Source organism: Drosophila santomea, chromosome 2R (assembly GCF_016746245.2).
Source record: "Drosophila santomea strain STO CAGO 1482 chromosome 2R, Prin_Dsan_1.1, whole genome shotgun sequence".
NCBI lineage: Eukaryota > Metazoa > Arthropoda > Insecta > Diptera > Drosophilidae > Drosophila > Drosophila santomea.
The window spans coordinates 21,768,828-21,787,199 of NC_053017.2; the positions used below are offsets into that span (position 1 = coordinate 21,768,828).

General features: G+C 51.3%; 4 protein-coding genes across 6 annotated transcripts; all 4 read right to left on the reverse strand.

Moving 5' to 3' along the window:
- Positions 1–74: 74 nt before the first annotated feature.
- On the reverse strand, positions 75–13,073 carry LOC120444743. Of its 3 annotated transcripts, none has more exons than XM_039624668.2 (19): positions 12,291–13,073; positions 10,512–10,828; positions 8,569–8,624; positions 8,277–8,509; positions 8,003–8,190; positions 7,708–7,803; positions 6,663–6,874; positions 6,115–6,271; positions 5,128–5,653; positions 3,742–4,033; positions 3,337–3,590; positions 2,132–2,560; positions 1,819–2,043; positions 1,619–1,759; positions 1,373–1,534; positions 1,104–1,289; positions 856–939; positions 559–624; positions 75–328 (listed from the first exon to the last, which is right to left on the reverse strand). In XM_039624668.2, the coding sequence occupies exons 2-19, from the start codon at positions 10,798–10,800 to the stop codon at positions 226–228; spliced, it is 3,699 nt and encodes a 1,232-aa protein (XP_039480602.1). In that variant the 5' UTR covers positions 10,801–10,828; positions 12,291–13,073; the 3' UTR covers positions 75–225. The 3 variants fall into 3 exon arrangements, with proteins under 3 accessions (XP_039480602.1, XP_039480604.1, XP_039480603.1); XM_039624669.2 differs by having other exon boundaries at positions 209–398; XM_039624670.2 differs by lacking the exons at positions 1,104–1,289; positions 1,373–1,534; positions 1,619–1,759 and having other exon boundaries at positions 77–328.
- Positions 8,773–9,961, reverse strand: LOC120444746 (NSFL1 cofactor p47). The gene has a single exon (XM_039624673.2). The coding sequence runs from the start codon at positions 9,859–9,861 to the stop codon at positions 8,806–8,808; it is 1,056 nt and encodes a 351-aa protein (XP_039480607.1). The 5' UTR covers positions 9,862–9,961; the 3' UTR covers positions 8,773–8,805.
- Positions 13,074–13,907: 834 nt separating the features above from the next.
- Positions 13,908–15,033, reverse strand: LOC120444747 (chymotrypsin-2). Its single transcript, XM_039624674.2, has 3 exons — positions 14,690–15,033; positions 14,358–14,634; positions 13,908–14,296 (listed from the first exon to the last, which is right to left on the reverse strand). The coding sequence occupies exons 1-3, from the start codon at positions 14,950–14,952 to the stop codon at positions 13,943–13,945; spliced, it is 894 nt and encodes a 297-aa protein (XP_039480608.1). The 5' UTR covers positions 14,953–15,033; the 3' UTR covers positions 13,908–13,942.
- Positions 15,034–15,910: 877 nt separating this feature from the next.
- Positions 15,911–17,278, reverse strand: LOC120446840 (serine/threonine-protein phosphatase Pgam5, mitochondrial). Its single transcript, XM_039628035.2, has one exon. The coding sequence runs from the start codon at positions 17,224–17,226 to the stop codon at positions 16,405–16,407; it is 822 nt and encodes a 273-aa protein (XP_039483969.1). The 5' UTR covers positions 17,227–17,278; the 3' UTR covers positions 15,911–16,404.
- Positions 17,279–18,372: the final 1,094 nt, after the last annotated feature.

An 18,372-nucleotide genomic window follows, 5' to 3' on the forward strand; every position in this document is an offset into this window, starting at 1 on the left:
CTAAACTATGTACTAACCAGCGGTCTAAGGCCACCTTAGAAACCAGCTGAAGGGTGGAGAAGTTTCAGGAGTAAGCTTCAGTTAAATTGGCTACAGATAGTTACTTTATTAACGCCTGTTAAATGCCAATATAGCTACAGTTCACTTAAGATCTAAGGAGTGCTACAAGCGAGATACAAAACAAATCGCATATTCGAGATGTGGGACACGCGATGTTAGATGGGCTCAATGGAGATTGTGGCTCAGATACATGGGACTCTTCGGCGCGTCGACCTCCTCGAAGTCAAAGTCCTCGGATTCGTCCTGGTTCCAGCGCACCGTGCGATCACTACTGAATGTTTTCGGATCGGTGGAGTTGCGGGGAGAAAAAGCAAGTTCAGAATATATAGACTTTGTCGCTGTGAACACAATAAGAATTTGTGTGTGATTTGGTTGGTACTCTGTCCCTGGCATGTGCTCAAGATTCGATCAAATTAATCAAAAAACCAAATCAAAATCAAGTCAAAGCAAAAAACAAACTCATTGCCAACAGAATACGGTTAATAACGTTGGTAGAACCTGTTCAAGCCGGCCGCTGGCGGAGGAGGGGGCGGAGGGGCGCCCCTGGGCGGCGTGCGTCGGGCGCTGAAAGATGGAGAAAATTATTGGGGGAGCTCCCATTAGGCCATTGTTGGAGGTGTCACAGAAATCTCAGATCGTAACTCCAGTTAGTTTGTTAAAAAGTTCTTTTCTGGTGAATTACTTTGGTGATCACATGGTCGATAGATTGGTTTCATTCATTCACAGATTGATGTATCTCTCCTACGATCTCGAGATTTCTGCTACACACCCATATCCGAGGTCCCACAGACTTACGCCGCCACGTCCGCATCCAAGTGGCCTCCAGCACCGTATGCATCGCTATCGTCCAAGTCATACTCATCGGTGCCGGTGCGTTGGCTGCGTTGGTGATACAAACTTGGTTAGTGCTACATTTCAAAGCAGAATAGCTGAGCTAATGGGTTGGGTGAGTGGTTGGTGGTTGGTGGTTGGTGGTTGAGTGGGTGGTGCTCCAAACTGGGTGGGGGTCCAAACTTTCAGGGTTGCGGGACTGAGGCACTCACAGGCGCTGATTCCGCTTGTTGACAATGTCCTGCACAGCTCGGGCGGTCAAGGACACCTTGCTCTTGAGACGCATCGGCGTCCGGGGCATCGGAATGGCGGCCGGAATGTCCGGATTTACGCTGAGCACGGGAGTTATGGGTCGCCGGACCGTTTCACTGCTAGCTCTATCCGCATTGGTACTACGTCTGGCATGCAGAGAGGGGGCAGAGAGTGAGATTGGGGGGCGGACCTCGAGGTGGATCGTTCGGGATCATCAAGGGGCACTTACAACTTCGGCTTAGTACGGAGATTGGAGCGATGGCTGCGCGGATCGGGCCTTTGTTCGGGACTGACACTGGACTGGTTCTGAACCTGGTTTTGGGTCTGCGCCTGCCAGCCCCTGTCCTCGTGGGCATCCTCAAAGTCGAACTCTTCAGTGCCTTGACGGCGACTTTGAGTACATGCGGCGGAGGGAGAGAGAAGTCAGAAGAGCCAATAAGGTGGTTGGGTGGGTGGATGAGGGACCTCGACTTACAGGGGCGTCTTGACCTTATTGCGCGACTGCCAAATATTGAGTATCTTTCTAGTCTGACTGCTCTCGCGCTCCCGCTCACGAGAGTTGGCCCTACTGGGTCCGCTGGATGAGCCCCAATTGTCATCCTCGGGATCGTGGCGCCTGACACATGCAACGTGATGAAATGAGATGCGGTGGCTCATCCAACGATAGCTACTCACAGTTGCTGCCGACTGCGGCTGCGCACCGGCGTGTTCATGGCTGACGCATCGCGGCCCCGGCTCAATTCCCGCTCCCGACTGCGCTGATCCCGCTCTCGCACCCGCTCCCGGTCCGAATCCTGGCGTCGCTGTGCCGGCTGCTGCTGCTGCTGCTGTTGCTGCTGTCTCGACGGGCTGGAGTCTTCGTCGGCGAGGTCAAGGGTTTCCTCAGTGGCAGTCCGTCTTCTGCAAGGTTAAGCAGTTGCAGTAGGTCAGGACTTGATTATAGCTTGGGTTAGGTGCCTAGGAATCCATCGAGAGGCCTCTCACTTACAATGGTGGCTTCGGTCTCGCCGTACTGCTGGTGCTCCTCTCCCGGCTCTGGGCCCTCTTGCCACTCCGTCCACTGGTCGCCGAACTGCTCGTCCGTTGCTTCTTCCGGCCGCGGCTTCCGCTCCGCTGCTCCTGCTCCGGACTCCGGTCGCTCCTCCGGTGCCTGCCCTTGCTGCGCGACTGGGCCGCCTGCATCACATTCAACCGCGTCTGGACCGTGATCAGGTTGAGGCCCACTGGAGTGCCGATGGCCCAGAGGAGCAGTGTGAGGAAGATGAAGAAGGACAGGCCGTTGATGAAGTCCACCATGTTGCGGCAGAGGAAGGTGCGGCTGGCGTCGAAGGTGTCGTAGAAGGGTCGGCACTTGGTGGTGGTGTCGCCCAGCTGGGACTCCATGGTGGCCTTGCTGGTGGTCAGGTAGGCCTTCATACTGCAGCCGGAAAATACTTGTGAATATTCGATATATGTTCATATGCATAAAGCAGTCAGCCTTTAACTAAACTTTGAATGGAATTTATTTAAACACATTAAGCATTTAAAATATGCTCAACCATTGCTTTTGAATAGGCAGTGATAACAAATAAGACACTCGAAATACAATTGTATTGTTTATTTGGCATATCGCCTGAGGAGCTCTGTGCTGCATAAGTGGCTGCAACAATTTTGAAACCCAGTTCCAACTGCACAGGGAGTCCAGTTGGCCTAAGAGGATAAAGGATGAAGATAAAGGATATGCTTAGCATTCCTGCCCCTACATTTCGCCTATCATAAGTGAGGTTGAGCGTTCGTGTGGCAGACGTAAGTGGACACTTGGAAAAACACTAAAAATGCAATCATGACACTTGGCAAACTTAATCAAACGATTAGGACTTTCAATTATCTGATAAAGCCGGATACCATGTGCTCTGCTCCCGAGTGCACAACTGCAATTGTTTGAGTTGTTTGTTTATCCGCTGGTTGCGAAAGAGCAACACAATACTACAACTCAAACATGCAGACAGACTGAGAATTCAGCTCCAAGTGCCGCAGGCGTTCGGAAGGGCAAAGTGGTTAAATGGCAGACACTCTGTGGGGAAACTATCGGGCCAAATTGCTGTGACTTGGCCGCAATTAAGAACAATAATTCTGGGTCTGTGGTCGGTATTTACGAAATCAGAATCAGTTAAACTATTGAGATGGAGAACTACAAGGGCACTGGTATCTCACCGATCCGTGTAGGCCCGCGTCATGTTGTGGCATATCTCGCCGGCCTTGTTCTCCAGGTAGCTCTGGATGCTCTTGAGGTGGTTCAGCGTCTGGTTGACCTGCTTGGCCCAGGGATCGCGCTGCAGCTCCAGGGCCGTCAGGTGGTAGAGAATCTCGTTCTGCAGGTTCTCCAGCGGCTGGAGTATCGAGGCCTGCAGCCGCTTGGAGCGGCTGCCCAGTGTGGTCATGCGCGAGGAGGTGGCCACGTCCTGAATCTGGCGGCACAAAGCGGATAAGTGAATGGAATGCGATATTATGCCGTTCACGTAGTCCTCGCACTCCCACTAACCCCAGCTCGTTTTAATTGAAACTAATCAGGGGGTGGGACGCCGCACCAGGAGCAGCAGGACCAGGTGGCGCACTCACCTGCAGGGCCACCCGCTGCATCTGATCAATGAACGTGGCCAAATCCTTTTCGGGCGTGGGCGCACCCACGCTGCTGCGGTACGTGGTCAAATTGAACGAGGACGTCTGCAGCATGTTCTCCAAAATGTTCTGCACGGACTGCGTGAGCGAGAGGAGCGTGCGCCCGGACACGGAGATGGCATCGATGGCGGTGGACACTTTGGGGAACTGCCTCAGGTCGGCGATTTTGCTGGTGTTCACGAACGCATCCAATTGAAAGACATTGTACGATGCTTGATTTTGCTCGCAGCCCCTGTGTTGTGTCAAAGAAGCGTCAAAAGATTGGCCGGAGCTGGTTTGTTGGGTCCGGAAACCCCGTATATGCCCGCAATGTCTACGGGGTGGGTGGGTGTGAGGTTGGGTGGTGCAGGGTGCCGGGTGCAGGGTACTGAATGCAGGGTGCAGGATTCGTCCCTGCAAAGTCGGCAGTTTATGCTCCTAGTCTATCTCCGCCTCCACAGCTCCACACTCCACACTCCACAGCTCCACATCTCTGCCGCCTGCATGTGCATTTTGTAGCTGCTCGGATAATTGGAATCGTGCTTAAAATTTGCGGTTACAAGTGGGTGGCAGTGGGTGGCAGAGGGTGCTTGGTGGTTAGTGGGTGGCGGCCGAGTGGGTGGTGCGTGCTGAATTGGCATTGGTGTGTTCCCTGCAAAATTGAGTGCCATGTGGCTAGCAAATTTCACTGGGCTTTCAAAACTTTGTGGCCCAGGCCGCCGACTGCTCTGTTCCCTGGCCTTCGCTCTGTGCTGGGCCGGACCCTTGAGTTCCCCACGGAATGGATGGGGCTTGGAAGCCGAGCAACTTGGAGAGCAAGTGCGTTGCGGTTGTCCAAGTTTCAGTTGGGAAAGTTTGGGAGTGGCAACAATAATCACAGAAATGGGTAATCACAGTGGAATCGATTAGGCGCTTTTGGCAAGCACTCGATGGGCTCACGAGGAGCTTCCGCAAAGTGCAGCCTGGCTTTTCGGAAAGGGAATAATGGAAGCCAGAAATTAAAGGAAACCTATATTTCTTAAAGAGGGAACAATGAGCGGGCCTTTGGTTTTGGTTAGTTTAGCATTTTAAAAATCCCAGAGAACTCAAGAGACTCGCTCGTTAAAAAACATGCCTAATTTCCCTGATAACTGCGAATCGATACAACCATAAAAGCTGGCGAATGTTCATTTTTCCCAAGGAGAACAGGGAAAATCGGTCTCTGGGGGCAATCAAAATTACAGGCACGTACAGTATCAAAGTAATTGGATAGCCAAATTCGTTACTTCGACGCTGGCATGCTGGGCTTTAACACTGACTACCTGGGAACTCTGGATACACACGTGTGGTTAGTGGACTTGGACTCACCTGAGGGCCTGGCCCAGACCCACGTTGACCACCGACCGATTGACGCCGACAGGACGCAGTAGCTCGCCGATGATCCCGGTCTCTGGCTCCCGGGCGTATGCGTAACCCGGCTTATCCAGCAGCTTACCCAGCATGTTGTAGTCCTCGTCGTACAGAGATCGGCAGACAAAGACCTCGGCATTGCCGCCCACGGCCAGGGAGAACACCCCAAAAATGGTGAGACAAATGCTGGCCAGGCAGATGAGCAGCACGGCGATGAAGAAGACCACGCCGGACTTGGCGTTCGACTCGCAGAGGAAGCAGCAGTAGGACATCAGCATGAAGAGCATTACCCAGACAATCACCGTTCCGGCAATCCAGCCCACGCTCCAGTAGGCGTCCGCCCACTCCTTCAGCTCGTTGTAGGCGGGCTGCAGGGACGACCAGGTGCCCTCCAGTCGCTGCAGCAGTCCATTCACCGTCGAGGTCAGCTGCTGGGCATTGACAGTCGTCCGGTGGCGAATACTCGCCAACTGCTCCAATGTATCTGCAGGCGAGCAACGTAAGAGCCAATTCAATTAGCATCCACAGACCAGAACCCGATGACACTAATTATTATTGGGCGCTAGACTTGAGCAACTCATGTGGCTACACGGAGAGAAACGCGAAGTGCACTTCTCTCAGGGGGCTAGTCTATATATTTATCTGTAGACCTTTGAAATATAAAGCCTTTATCTAGCAAGCAATTATTTTTCAAGTCATGAGCCTATATAATATTTTCATTGCTATTTTTCCTGTGCACTCAGCTGAATGTTTAGGAAATTGCATTGCCGGATTCTTGGGGCTGTCGAGATGGGGGGCAGGATGGGAGGGTCGACACCTGTGCCATTGATTGAATTGCACACTTTGGCCAGTTGGCATAATTGAGTTTGGGCCAGGTCACAATATGGATTTAGATGTAGGGCGGGCGATTAGGCGGCCCCCTTTTGTTTTGATTGCTGTACTCACAGTTCCGCTCATAAGCCGTGTCATGTTTAACTTGTTGCGGGAAATTGCTGAAAATGGAACGTGACACGCCAACTTCCGATGTCAGATTTTTGACAGTGGCACCGAATTCAATTTCGCCCAAGTAGCGCATTCGGAAGATGCTCTGGTCCTCTTGCAGCTGACAAATTGTCGGCGATGTCGGTGATGTCGTCGTGCCGTTGTCCAGGAAATGAGATATGGCGGTTGGAATTAGAAAAACAGTGAGGTCCAAGGGAAAAACGGGGGAAAGGAAGTCGGAGTACAAATTATTTATACGTTGAACTAGAAAGAAGGGCTGGCCTCCGGGCACCGAGACTGCGAATACCCTTGCGGAGCATTGAGTATGAGCTGGAATATTATAAAGGTCCTTTAACAAGCAGCACATATTGTAGCAAACTTGTGAACAGCCTTCAATCATTTTTATGAGCACGTGATTTCCATGAATATTGAATATTCTCCACACACATTCCGCAAGAGTATCCACAATCCAGGAGCAGCACAATGGAGCGGCACAGAGCGAGGCGACTTACAGTTTTCAGGGCGTCGACGACGCCGTTCTCCTCGAAGCTGCGTATACGCAACGTGTCGCAGAGCGGGCGGTCGCGGTACGTGCACTGGCGCTGCAGCACGGACAGCTGGATCTGCAGCTCCTCCATCCTGGCGGCCGCCTCCTGGGAGAGCTTCAAGGCCCTGCCCACCGTCTCCTGCAGCATGAGCACGCGGTAGATGAGCTCCGCGTTCGCTGACAGCGACAAATGCACGAAAATATTATTATTTGCAGCGTTATTGTAGCGTCTTTTATTTGGGGATGGCTAGCAGGGTGGGTGGATAGCAGGCTTGGGTTTCAGTTCGGGTTTGAGTTTGGGTTTGGGATGGGTGAGTCAAGCAGTAGCTGTAGCAGCAGCAGGAGCCATTCCAAATTACACATTGTGTTCGATGGCGAACATAATGGAGTTGTCATCTTGGCAATTGTGTAGGAAGACTTTCGCCGGATCCGGCTGCCTCCGTTTGCATTCCCCTAATGAAATTGGGCGCAAACAATCGTTTTCGCCGAGAAACCACTGCCAACTTATTTACCGATGGCCTGCGTTGTGGGACTCCAGTGGATTTTGATTTTTCATATTGTTTGCTCCCGAGTGGAGGCCACTGCAATTTTGACAACAGCCTTGTGTAGAGATGTGCGATGTAGGACAATATGATGTATACTCTCTATAAATTAATAACATTGCTAGCTTTTTAAGACGATTAGGATTTCAAGCTGTCCGCTCAACAGAGCGTCCGTTTATCCCCGAACTCAGAAAAAGCGCTTTAAATCAATGACATGCAACCACGAATGAAATGAGGGGGGAGTAGTGGATTGTTTAAGCCTAAACTCAAAGGTCGCACCCTTTTGGGGCCGTAATTTATTGTGGCTGCTTTATTGTCATGTTTGGCCAATATGGGTGGTGGGTGGTGGGTGGTGTTTGGTGGTGCGTGGTCCTACTGACCATGCACCAGCGGCGGAATTTGGGTCAAGTCCGTAAGCAGACAATCGCATGGCCATCGCATGGGGAGCACTTAACCATACGTACTCACCCAGGCTAAGTGTCGTCAGTGAATCATACGCCAGCTCGAGGCCAGTGTGTGCGGATATTTCCGATTGAATCGGCTCGCCAAGGAGAACATCCACGTCTGCGGGAGAGAGAGAGAGGCGCACAATAAATTCAGACATCTAAATCGCAGTGCGGGAAAAGTTGCAGCATAATGCATGGATCGAAGCGAAGGCTATAAAATGGGCGGGAGTTCGAACTCAAGTGCTCGGCGACACAAAGTTGGCCAACTTTGGCGACTTTGCCGACTCTGCAGACCGACTGTCTGAATGACTACTGACCTTCCAGGTCTTTGACGACCCGCTCCACGGAAACGTGGAAGCCATTATCCAGTTTCTGCTTGATTTGTAGATGCGTGTCCTTCAGGAAGACCTCCACGTCGTGCACGGCTGACTTGACCATCTCGGGCGTCATCTCGATTCCGGCGGACAAGCGGCTGTTGGCGTAAAATATGCTGAAGTCGCTCAGCCTGCAAAATGGCCAAATGGCGAAATGGGTTTCCCCGGCATTTACTCTCCATTGCCCCCAAAAGTCAAGCACTAAGTTTGCACGCACGTCAGCAGGATGAAGACGATCCACAGGGTGACCAGTCCGGCGCTCTTGCGGCACCGCAAGCTCTCCTCCAGCGACTCGTCCCGGATGTGACAGGGTGCATTCCGTATGTGGTCCACCTCCTCCTGGGTGGAGCGACGACCGCAGCACCAAGCACACGTGGCAATCAGGGGAACCAGGGCCAGGATGGCGAACACGCTCATCAGGGCAATGAAGCCGGACTCGATTTTAATAGCCTGCGATAGGGATGAGAACTCTTAGGATTTGACCAGGACTCATCTATACAAGCACTCACATTGGAGGCGAAGTCCAGCAGGCTGGTGTTTTTGTGTAGAACATCGCGTATGGAATCTGCAATGTTACAGTCAAACAATTAATCTTGGTGATAACCCAGTGACCTAGTCACCTAATCTGCCTCTGGATAGGAACTATCCCTGGATGACTTGCATGTAACCCCCACTCAGCTCATTGTTCCGTATAAAACACTACGTACAGAAAATTATAAATTTAAACAATACATCGTGGCTGCCGTTTATTGCACGAGGGTCTCTGAAGCATCGCTGGACAGCGGATCCGCCTGCTCCTCGTTTAAGTGCTGGATGACCACCACGTTGCAGAGATTGGCCTGCACCAAAGTACGGGTGTCCGATTCGACGAGCTCCTGTCGCGGAAAGGCGGTCATCAGGACGAAGCTCCGGTCGGAGAACTCGGGTCTGGCCAGTCGTGCATACCGATACAGATCCCCCACGTTGTGGTCGACATTGAAGCGTCCGGCCACGCGACTCCCATCCGCCATCCTCAACTGCACGGTGGTCGTGGCGGCCTGTTCGTTGAGCTGAAGGCTCTGGGGCTCAACGGGCATTGGGCCACCGACGAGTGTTTGAGGGGAGGGGCTGTTCAGCGGTCTGCCGGGTCCCATGAACTGTTTCCGGGACAAGTGACGGTAGGATTCGTTGGTGTGATCCTGCACGCTCAGCTGCACTCTGGGCACCCGGAGCATTTCCTCCGGGAAATCCCCCCTCAAAATGGCGCGGAGAAATCGCTCGTTCTCGGGCAGTGCGTACAACCTCAACGAGCCATCGTCCAGGGAGAACCCCTCCGACCAGAGGTGCAGGACAACTATGGTGTGCTCGTCGTCGGTTGGCTCCGTGTCCGAATCCTCGGTCGCGGATCTTAGAGGGGGATTGATGGGATGGGCGCTGCCCAGCCGAATGCCATGACCCCAGACCCGCAGACTCCGGTCGCTGTCGTTGTTGGTCAGAGCCGGCGTGGAGCTATTGATGTTCACCCGCTTGCCCGCCGGCGTGTCGGAGGAGCTGTCCGATGCACACGCCTGGTAGCCGTCATGGTCGCCCTCCTTCCGCCGCGATATCTCGCTCAGCAGCGAATGGAGATCCCGATTGCTCTGATTCGACTGCGAGTGCTCGGAGGACTTTTCGGGCTCCTGCTTCTTGGAAACCGCCTCCGACTCGTAGGAGCTGCTGGCTACCTCCAGGGACCAGTCGTTGGAGCTCAGGTACTGGCGGGCCACCTCCTCGCGCACCCCATGCCGTTCCATGAAAGTGCTCAGCTTCTGCTCATCGGTCATCTGGGCAGGGAAGGACAACTCTGGGGCTGTTTCGACGGATTGAATTTAGAAACACATATCGTCCGAAGGGCGATCACTTTAACTAGGCCGACTGTGTCTTTGGCTCGTTCCGAAAGTCCTTGTGGCAGCCACAACCTCTCGCCCAACAGGCATTTTGTATGGCTAAAGGGTCAGGGACGAGGCTGTGAACACTGGGGGATTAGTGCCATTGGAACTATTTAAGTCCTGCTTGTATTAAACGCAGTACAAAGCCTTTGAGCACTTGGAAAAATCAGTAATTTCCACATACAAATTTTATATAAAATGTCCTATGCTTGTGTAAGCCAATAAAGCGTCATCAGAACTCCATTGCATATAAAGAAGATCCGATAAAAGGAACTAAATCGATGCAATTTATGTAGACACTAGTTTTTCCCGGTGCACGATTTATTTGAGGTCTACCATCTGTGCTGAATAACTTGCCCACCTATCAAAGGCTCTCCTGAATTTACATCTCTAATGCCTTCATTGCCGGCAAGCAGACGTCCTGAATACCAGACCACCAGCCCACAAACCCTTTCCCCGATGTCCTTCGATGCTATCCCACAAGGATGGGGGGCACAAGGATGCAGGGACACGCCCACCGAGGAGGCGGACAGGGGGGGACTTACCCAGCGGCAATTCCTCGGGCGTGATAAGCGATAAAAATTCACTAACGTAGGTGAATATAAATGGTCCTGGCGCAATGTCCATGCCTGGTATGCTGTAGGTAAAAAATGTGGCTGGCGTCGTTGTCGGCGGCGCCGTTGTTGTTGTTGTGGCTAATGCTATTGTGGATCCGGCCAGGGCGGACGTGGTTGGTCCTCCAAGGGATGCGAAGCCCGCCGCCATCGCTGCGGATGACGAGGACATAATTGTTGTTGCGGCTGGCGTTGGCAGTGTTAGATTGCGCTGGTCCATCTTCGGCCGGATGGCTTGGTTCTCCGCCCTGCGAATGAATTAATGCGGAACAGGCATGGCCATGAATAGTCGGGAATGATGCGGATGAGCCGGGGGAACAGAGGGTAGCACAGAAGCACAACCGTATCGGGCCAAACAAAAACCAAACACTCACATGGGGCCCCCGAGAATGCTGTAAAATATTCCCGGAATTTTATGTTCCAATTATGCATTCATATGTATGTTCCTACGCTTCGGGTTCGGGTTCGGGTTCGGGTTCGGGGCTCCAAAAACACCCAAGTAACTAGCTGGGCCCCTAGTAACTCACCAAGATTATGTGACATTCGCCAAATTAATGAATATTGCAGCTTCGTGGGGAATGCTCGCATTTTCCCACACAAATTGTTTCTGTGGGACCTAAAATTTTGTTTATTAAATACAAAGTGAGCTGACCCCAAAGGCTCTCTCTTTCACCTCCTACATTGCACATATCAATGGGTAATGACTTTCAAAGACTGCAAAATTACTCTTTCAGTGTTTTCTCTTTGCCATTTTTCGGTTCTGGGTGCGGACATCTCTTTGGGGGCCTGAAGAAGTACAGAGACCCGGGCAGAAGCCCCTCAAGTGCCCGTTGCAAACCCAACTCATTTGTTTTCCTTGACAATACCACGTTCGTCGTTTGCCGCCTTTATCGCCCATTCATGTTGGCCAATGGCCATACTAATTGCTCTGCCAGGGGACTTTCCGAATTAGACCAAGCCAATACAGATGGCTGGCCGAACCTAAACAGTCTTCAGCTGGAAAGTGGGTCATTAAAACTCGATACCCCTGCTCGTTCGCATATATGCATGTACATATGTATGTCTGTATACCCTGTACCCTGTACCCTGTACCCTGTGTATGTAGCTGCATGTGCGATTATGTTAGCCAAGTTAGACACGAGTCAAGGCGCTCGAGTGTGCTGGCCAAGCGCTGCGAAGGCAACTCGATACCGATACGCAATGTGTGGACTTGTTGTCGGCCATTATCTCCCTATTATTGTAGCCATAACTCCGCTTGTTAGAAAGATATTAGTGAAAGCCGTTCAATGATAACAGGCGGAGTATTATGCGGCGAGGTGGCAGAGTTCAATGCATTGGGTCACGCCGAGTAAAAGGCTTTCAGAACGGCTTAGAGTGCAGCTATTCACGTAACTTAACAGTAGGGTGGATAATAAAAGATGTTCGATAATGGATGTGCAGCAGCTCAAGAGTAAAGTGGTACTTGGGTAGGACAATGTGTAATCCAATCTATTCATTAAAAATTTAAGTGTAGCGATGCACTGGTGTTTTTGTATACCCTTTCCTTTACCTTACCAGAACTTTTTGAGTAACTTTTTAAGACCAACTCGAAGTCGGCAATTCGGATTAAACATAATGAGTCAGACTTAACGCTCCAGTTTGTGCTAATGCATCTGCATCCGCATCGCATTCGATTAATTAACGAATGGCACGCCAAACGAACTTACGCACCTCGTTCGAGATCCCAATTAATTGATTGATGTTGAACCCGGAGCCCTTTCTCCTTTCCCCTCTCGCTAAATACTTTCACACACTTTACACAGGCAAATATGGCGTGATTATGGGCTTGGCTTTGCGAACCATGCTTTTAATTGAACGTTATTTAAATTCGATTGCAATTAGTTTGATATGTTGATTCGGTTCGATTCGACTCGATGCAAATTCAATTCGTTTGTTTGAACGTTTCGTTACCGAAACTCGAAATTGAGCTGAAAACGGTTAGTAATTGAGCGCATTGGAATACAGGCCTTGGCTCACGTTTATTGACCGCTTGCGATTTTGCGACAATTTTTCGATGTTTACATTGCATGCAATCAGGCCGACAATTATCACCCAATTAATTATACATTTTCACATAATTAGTATGAATAAGGCATGTCCTGACTCGCTTTCCACCGCGCAATTCAACCACAAAGCTCGACCAGCGCCGTCCGACGACTGAACAGTGAAAAGGTTTAAGGCCCAAATAATCGGCAAAGAAAACTTAGAAATTTTTCCCTGTTTTACTATTTGCATTAACCGCCCAGCCCAGCGAGTGAAAATGCACAAGAGGCGCATGGTGAGTATAGGCCACTTTCCCATTGCCCATTTTCTTTGCCCGGGGGAAAAGCACGTGCTGCTCAGGCGGGAAAACTGGAGGCTGAGGTGAGAGACAGGTAACTCTGACACAGTCAGCATTAGCCAACTTATTTGGATAGCTTATGACATATGCATATTTGCAGATATCAAGCGAAGAGTTTTATAGAATATTTAGGGGTCTGCGGAGATCCTGCGAGTCTTAAGCCCGCTTTGGCTGGCAGGTTATTCGGCACAGGCTGGCTAAGAGCTCTTTAGTTTTCGTGGAAATGGCAAATATATCTCATAAGAACTAACGACCAATTTCGCAGTTTTTGTTTGTGTTGGCGGCAGGCGCCTTGAGCTTTGCATTAAGTAGACTTTGCTTTAAACTTGCATCAACGCCGAGCCAGACAAAGTTTCGCCATCGCTGAAAGCCGAAAGCGTAGCAGGCTAAAGTTAAGCACCACGATGACGGGAATTCAGGAGGAGGGTTGTCATTTTCTCCTGCACTTTCTCCCAACATATTGTCAGCTCTCGCAGCGGGAGGCACCCATGACAACGACAACGCCAACGACATCGAAAACGGCAACGACAACGAAAACGATGAGGACATCGCCTGGGCGCATCCGCGGCAGAAGTGCCTTTCACGGCCAAAATTCAATTTGCCTATGATTTATGCATTTTGCGTCAGATTCGCACGCCAGTGGCCTCGAGAGGCTTTCAAACTTAAAGTCAGCCATGATGGCCCCAGTTCGGCTGCAAACCGGAAACATCCGCACAGGTGCGCATCTAGTTTGGTAGCAGCGATATCAGCTCGCCGACTTCCGGTCCCTCGGGTTCTTTGTGCGCACTCGTCGTCGTCCTTTGTTCGGTGTATCAATGTCACATTTGGTCACAAATGACGCCAGCTGAAAGGCAACTGCGGTTCCTTTTGGTGGGGGGACAACCACATGTATTACCATCAAATGTCATCAAAGGAGTCTGAACCCAGTGCGATGCAGCCGCACCTTATTTTGCTGCATTTTTTCTTCGCTTTACTTTCTATATCAAGTTACGAGAATCAGTACGAAGGGTGTAAGAAAAAGCCCACTTAAGGATACTCTAACCCCGGAGTCGGAAAGTGATTTGATGGTGACCAGAATCCAGTCCTTGTAGTACAGAAAGCTGAGGAACTTCATCGCCTTGCCGCCCGCGCATCCCATGTGTCCGCCAATGAGCCCGAACAGCGCCCCCTTGCACAGCAGTGGTCCGCCCATGTCCCCGGCGCAGGTCATGCCCGCGTCCACGGGCTCCGTGCACACGTTGTGGTCCGCGGTGAAGGTGTCGTAGTGCTGCTCGCAGAGCGAGGGCGGCCTCAGGATCACGTCCAGGTACACCAGTTCGTCCGAATAGGGGCCGTGCTGGCAGGGATGGCAGGGATTACTCCATGGCAGTGACTCGAACACACGGGCTGGCGCTCACCTGGTATATCTGCCCCCAGCCGAGGGTGATGCACGTGTCGCCATAGGTCACGTTGGCCGTCTTGCGCATGAGCAGCGGGAGGACGTCGTGGTTGGAGCTCTGGATGCGCTCGGAGAGCCTGAGGATGGCCAGATCGTTCTTCTTGTAGCGCTCGTACTCCGGATGCACCACCAGGCGATCCACGCTCCGGTAGTCCGGCTCGTCGTAGTACGCCAGTCGCGCTATGTGTCCGAAAACCACCCGTATGCCCCGCGGGTTCATCGACGCCTTGTACCGGCTGTGGAGGATTGCTGGGTTACTTGGAACATCCTACTGACACTCCTGGAACTTACTCCGTCAGGCAGTGGGCGGCGGTCAGGACAGCGCGACTGCTCACCAGGACGCCGCAGCAGAAGTGATTGTCTCCCCGGTGCCGCACGTAGTTCTTGGTGCGGATGGAGACCACGTGGCGGGACAGCCGGTTGCTCTTCGGCTTGTAGCCCCCAGATATGAGCATCTCGAAGGTTTCGTCGCTTATGTCGCCGATCACGCCCAGGTCAGCCTCGGATAGCGATGTACTCAAGATAAGTCCTAAAAACACCGTCAGAATTTTCATAGTTTTTTCGATTTTCGAGATTGAAACAAAACTGTTGAAGTTTGGAGAAATGTGTATATGCGGAATGCCATATAGGTAGGTCTTGACAAAATGTGGAGAATAAATGTGGCTTTCTAATATACTTGGATATCCACAGATGTGGTGAATATCATAGCCTTACACAGTGTCTACACAGAACCAGTTGTGCACCTGGACAAGGTACAGGAAGTAGACTCTTTATCTGTCCTTCTAGGGATCAATCACTTCAGACCATTTCGAATCGCAAATGTTAGGTAATCGATCCAAAGAGTAAGGCGGCAAAAAGAACAAGTAACGTACTTTAACTCTGTCAATTAATTAGTCGTCTGCGGTGCAAAGAGCCCATTATCGATAAGAACACTTGGTAATCAGACACTTTTATTGCCCACCTTGATTAGTATAGACATAGAGGCTCTTACATTGTCAAAATGGCTAATCCATCCCATCACTTGCCAGGTGAACATATGGACTATATAGGCACTGAACACAGTTATCAAAATCGAATTCGGAAGTTAATGATAGCAAAGTGATTTCTTAGCAACGACTATTAGCTACCCGTTAATCAGCTGATAACATTAAACAAGCTTGTAGTTAAATAACTAGTAATTATTAGTATAGTATTAGAGTTACAGTATATATGCTTATGGTAGGAAGTGCTGCAACTATCCTGTGATTTTCTAATATACCCATCCTGGGCTGCGCATATTATAATGCACATTCGCCGGACGTCAAGGGCCATTTGGAGGCAGCCAACCACAACAGCAATAACAGGACCATAAAATAAACACTTGCCTTTTTTCCATGTGCTCCAGAATTTGCGGCGAGGCAAATATTTAGCAGCTGACACTCGTGGTGAGTGGCAGTTGAGGGTGTGGATGTGCGGGGTGGATGGGTGTATGAGTATAATGCAATATTCAGCACCCAACAAATTAAATTCAAATTGTGGAGCGATGCAAATTTAATGAAACGCCGGCGGCAAACGGCAACGGCAACGCAAAGGCAACATCGTCGACGATGGCCAAAACCAGAGGCGGAAAACCGAGACCAGAAACCAAAACCGAACCGAACAACATGGGACAGGCGCAATAACCAACATTAAAGCCGCACTAATGAGCAGAGACAATCCCGAAAGAGTTGCGCAAATGTGCCAACTACCGGGTGGCCAGAAAGTGGGCGGCATGACCGCTTTGGGCGTGGCAGCCGCTGGCATTGCGGCCACTGGATGTGGATGTGAATGTGAGTGCGCTGGCATGCGGATGCAGATGCAGCTGGCAGTGTGCTGTTGACCAAGTGATTTTGGGCAAAGTTAAAGTGGGTTTCGCCCAGTTGCGACAAAATGTGCATGAAGTCACGTACTGCACTAGTACTGCAAAATGAGCTAGTCCCTCGAGTCCGTGCCCAAGACGCATCCGGGAGTACGGCCTTAATCGTGAGCTATTTAGGCCTTCGATGGGTGATCTCGGTCACCGGCATGAAGCCGGAGTCACCCAAGCAGCGCAAGGTCACATAGCCCGACGGCCACACAGTCAGCCAGGTGATGGAGCCGTGGTTCAGGTTGAGGCGCGTCCAGGCGGCCGGAGGAAGCTGCAGAGCGCGCAGGATCAGGTAACGGATCACATTCGAGTGGCCCACGATGAGCAGGTACGAGTCGTGCTCCTGCTCCGCGCTGGCCCTGAAGAAGTAGCGCCTGAAGGCGGCCTCGATCCGTGGACCATCCCTCTTGTAGGCCAGATCCAGGCTGCGGGCACTCCTCTTGGAGGGCGGATCTCCTGGGTACGGAGTGCCCTCCGGCAGCAAGGTGCACCGCTTCATCTTCAGGGGATCGAGGTTCAGCTGCTTCAGAATGATCATGGCCGTCTCCTCGGCTCGCGGCATTGTGGAGGCCACCACGTGGTCCCAGGTCAAGTCCATTTCCCGCAACCTCTGCCCCGTTCGCTCCGCCTGCCGCCGACCCCGTTCCGTGAGGTGACTGCCGTTCGTGGTCCTCGAGTACTCGCCATGTCGCACCAGGATAATGTGTCGCAGGGCGGAGGACTCCTCGCCATTGGCCACCTTTTGCAGCTGAGGCTTGTCCAAGTCCCAATGGTGCAGCCAGGCGCCACTGGCCAAAGGCTCCAGCGCCCGCTCTTTACCGCCCCGTGCTCCACCTGAAAGCATGGAGGGCTCCAGGCTGTCGAACAGCCGGATGGCCAAGTAGGTGACCAGGGATCCGCAGCTCATGGCGCCCACCGAGCGCCAAAGGGCGGAATACCTCATGGCAAACTTGGCAAAGTGATGTATCGAAAGTATATATTCAAATCATTCTAAAATCGGGCTACTACGGTGTAGTGTACATTATTTAATATATGTATTTATAAACTGAGGAGTATTGTATCTTAATAGATTCCGAACTCAATGAAAACGCTTTAAAGAGTACAACTTATTGGCTTAATTCCATTGCAAAGGCAATCAACTTGACTCCTCGGTGGGTTTTGTCGCACTTTTAAAAGTTTACTCAGATTCAAGTCGAGTTCCCCCTTCTTGATTAGCATTCGAGGCACGGCGGAGGGGCTTGAAAGAGTTAAGAAAGTGGACTCCTGAAAGGTTTTGGTCAACTTTTGTGTCAAAGTTGTTTTACCCTCGGCAGGATACTCGAGACCAACTTTCGAGCGGCAAACTTTGCGCCCTCCACAATCGGGCGGCAAGAAGCCAACTGAGTTGGCAAGGTGATGCCCTGGAAAGCCCATTCGAATGGGGAATCTCCTGCAAATGAGCTCCCCTTTAAGGCGGGGCGCTCGGCGTTTAATTTCTGCCACTCAGCCGGAAAAGGGAAACTGCCTATCATTGGCCAAACCACTTTGTCCAAGTTTGTGCCTCATTTAATTCCAGCACCCAGCACCCAGCGCCCAGTGGCGAGGCAAAACGTTGGGCTGCGTCATGGCCACCAGGAATGTGGCCACCAGCGGCATATCCACAAGTGGCTGACCATGACGGGCTCAGTCTGTTGGCCGTCGGATTTGGCCTAATGAAGTTGACTGAAACTTTTGACGTGCCACCGCCATCGAGGGACGTTCTGAAGTTGAGAAGTTGAGTCGTCGGCTCGGAGGTTCAACCCCATCGATTGGTGACCGCACGGATTGAAATTAAGCGGGTTTCCCGGACAGATCTGCCCAATGCCGGATTATCTGTTCTCTAAGGAAGCTGCTGACTGACACCTTAAATTAAATTCGCACTGAAAGCAACTGTTCACACATACTGCAAAGTGGGTAAGTTAGTGACTTTTCATATGCAAGTCAACCAGGCTAATGAACTTAGGTTAACCATGGAATATAAATATATTAAGCTTTGGGCACTTGAATGCATTAAGCTTTATTTTTTCCAGTGCAGCGACACTCACGTGAGTTGGCCTTGTAGCCACACACC